The following is a 1,908-nucleotide window of genomic DNA, read 5'->3' as shown; positions in this document are numbered from 1 at the left end:
TCTGTATATGTACCCCTGTAAAGGATAATACAAATGGTGCGTTGCATTCCACTCTCGTTCATGGTACCATTCGCCTGGCTCAGTGTATAGCTGGAAGGATAGGCTAGTCCGTTAGTAGAGATAAGATTGAGTCCGAGTCTCTCGCCTGGGCTCCGCTTACTCTGACCACGACGCCCACCATAAGCGGCGTCAGTTGAGCTCGAGTGGCTGCCCAGTCCTGTATATGTACCCCTGTAAAGGCTCGTTCATGGTACCATTTGCCATTCGATCCTAACTCGCTTCCGCTCCTTCTTCTCTACTTCACCTCTCTTCTCTCCGGCATGGCGTTGAGCTCCGACTCCGACGAGTCTAACCCCTTCGCCGCCGGCACCGTGGCCATCTTGGCGGCCACCGCCCAGTTGATCAACATCAAGTCTCACGTTCCCATGACTCTTGGCTTCAGCGACTCCAACTTCAGCATCTGGCGCACCTTCTTCAACATCATGTTCCGCAAGTTCGGCCTCGTGGATCACGTCGACGGCACGATCGACTCCCATGCCATGATCTTCGACGCCGAGTGGACGCAGATCGACACCTGCATCGTCTCCTGGCTCTACACCACGCTCTCCGCCGACCTCCTCTCGGCAGTTGTCCAGCCCAACGACGACGCCTACACCGCCTGGACAACCATCGCCACCCAGTTCCTCGACAACATCGTGCAGCGCACTATCCAGGTGCGGCATGCGTTTCACGCTCTTAACCAAGATGACATGACAGTGACTGAGTACTGCGGCCGGATCAAGGAACTGGCGGACAAACTGCGCGACGTCGGCTCCCCCCCTCACTGATCAAGAGCTCGTCATCAACCTCCTGAGCGGACTGAATGACAAGTTCGCCAACTGCGTCCCCACCATCTCGGCATCGCCCCCTCCCATGACGTTCCTCCAAGCGTGCTCCTTCCTGCTCCAGGAGAAGGTCTGGTCCGTCAACCGGGCGCAGCGGGCCGCGTCCACTGCTCTTCTCGCCGCCTCCCGATCCGCCGGCGCTTCCACCAAGGCACCCGTAGCCGGATCCACGTCTTCCTCTCCTGCCACTCGTGCCTGCGGCTCTGACAGCCCACGCAAGCGCAAAAAGCAGGTCGCCCGCACTGGTGGATCCTCTACTGGCCAGCAGACCGCCCCGCCACTCAACGCCCCTCGTGGTGCGCCAATGGTGTCTTGGTTCAACCCCTGGACCGGCATCGTCCAGGCTTGGCCCATCAGTCAGCCGCCCACCAACCCGTCCACTGCCGGCGTCCTCGGCCCCTGTCCTGGCGTCGCTCCTCAACAATCGATGATTGCGCAGCACGCTCCGGCCGGTGTGCTTCCACCGGCACTCTACGAGGCCCTTACCGGCCTCACTCTCCAGTCAACTCCGCCTAGCGCCAACGACTGGCTCCTCGACACCGGGGCCTCGTCGCACATGGCTGGCAACTCCGGTATGCTCTCATCTACTGGTCCCTCTTCTGCTCGCATCGTCGTCGATAACGGCGCATCCTTGCCTGTGCAATGCGCCGGCACGGCCACCGTTCCCACTTCCTCTTCATCTCTTCTTCTCCACGATGTTCTTGTCTCTCCTTCTTTGATCAAGAACTTAATTTCTGTGCGTCGGCTTACACGTGATAATTCCGTTTCCATTGAATTTGACCCTTTTGGTTTTTCCATCAAGGTTCTGCACAGCAGGGCGGTTCTCCTCCACAGTGACAGCTCCGGTGATCTGTACCCGCTGCGCTCTTCCGTCGCACCATCTGCATCCCAAGGCTTTCACGTCTCCGTCGACCTCTGGCATGCGCGGCTCGGACATCCCGAACGACCAGCTCTTTCCCGCATTTTACATTCACTTGATTTCGCTTGTCAGCCCACAAATAAGCATTCTTGTACTGCCTGTTGC

At 58.6% G+C, this 1,908-nt stretch overlaps 1 protein-coding gene across 1 annotated transcript; it reads left to right on the top strand.

The window, feature by feature from the left end:
* The first annotated feature begins 320 nt into the window (after positions 1-320).
* On the top strand, positions 321-827 carry LOC120656000. Its single transcript, XM_039933993.1, has one exon. It carries the CDS (start codon positions 321-323, stop codon positions 825-827), a length of 507 nt encoding a protein of 168 aa, XP_039789927.1.
* Positions 828-1,908: the final 1,081 nt, after the last annotated feature.

Source organism: Panicum virgatum, chromosome 1K (assembly GCF_016808335.1).
Source record: "Panicum virgatum strain AP13 chromosome 1K, P.virgatum_v5, whole genome shotgun sequence".
In the NCBI taxonomy this organism is placed as follows: domain Eukaryota; kingdom Viridiplantae; phylum Streptophyta; class Magnoliopsida; order Poales; family Poaceae; genus Panicum; species Panicum virgatum.
This window is presented reverse-complemented; position numbering and strand designations above follow the sequence as displayed.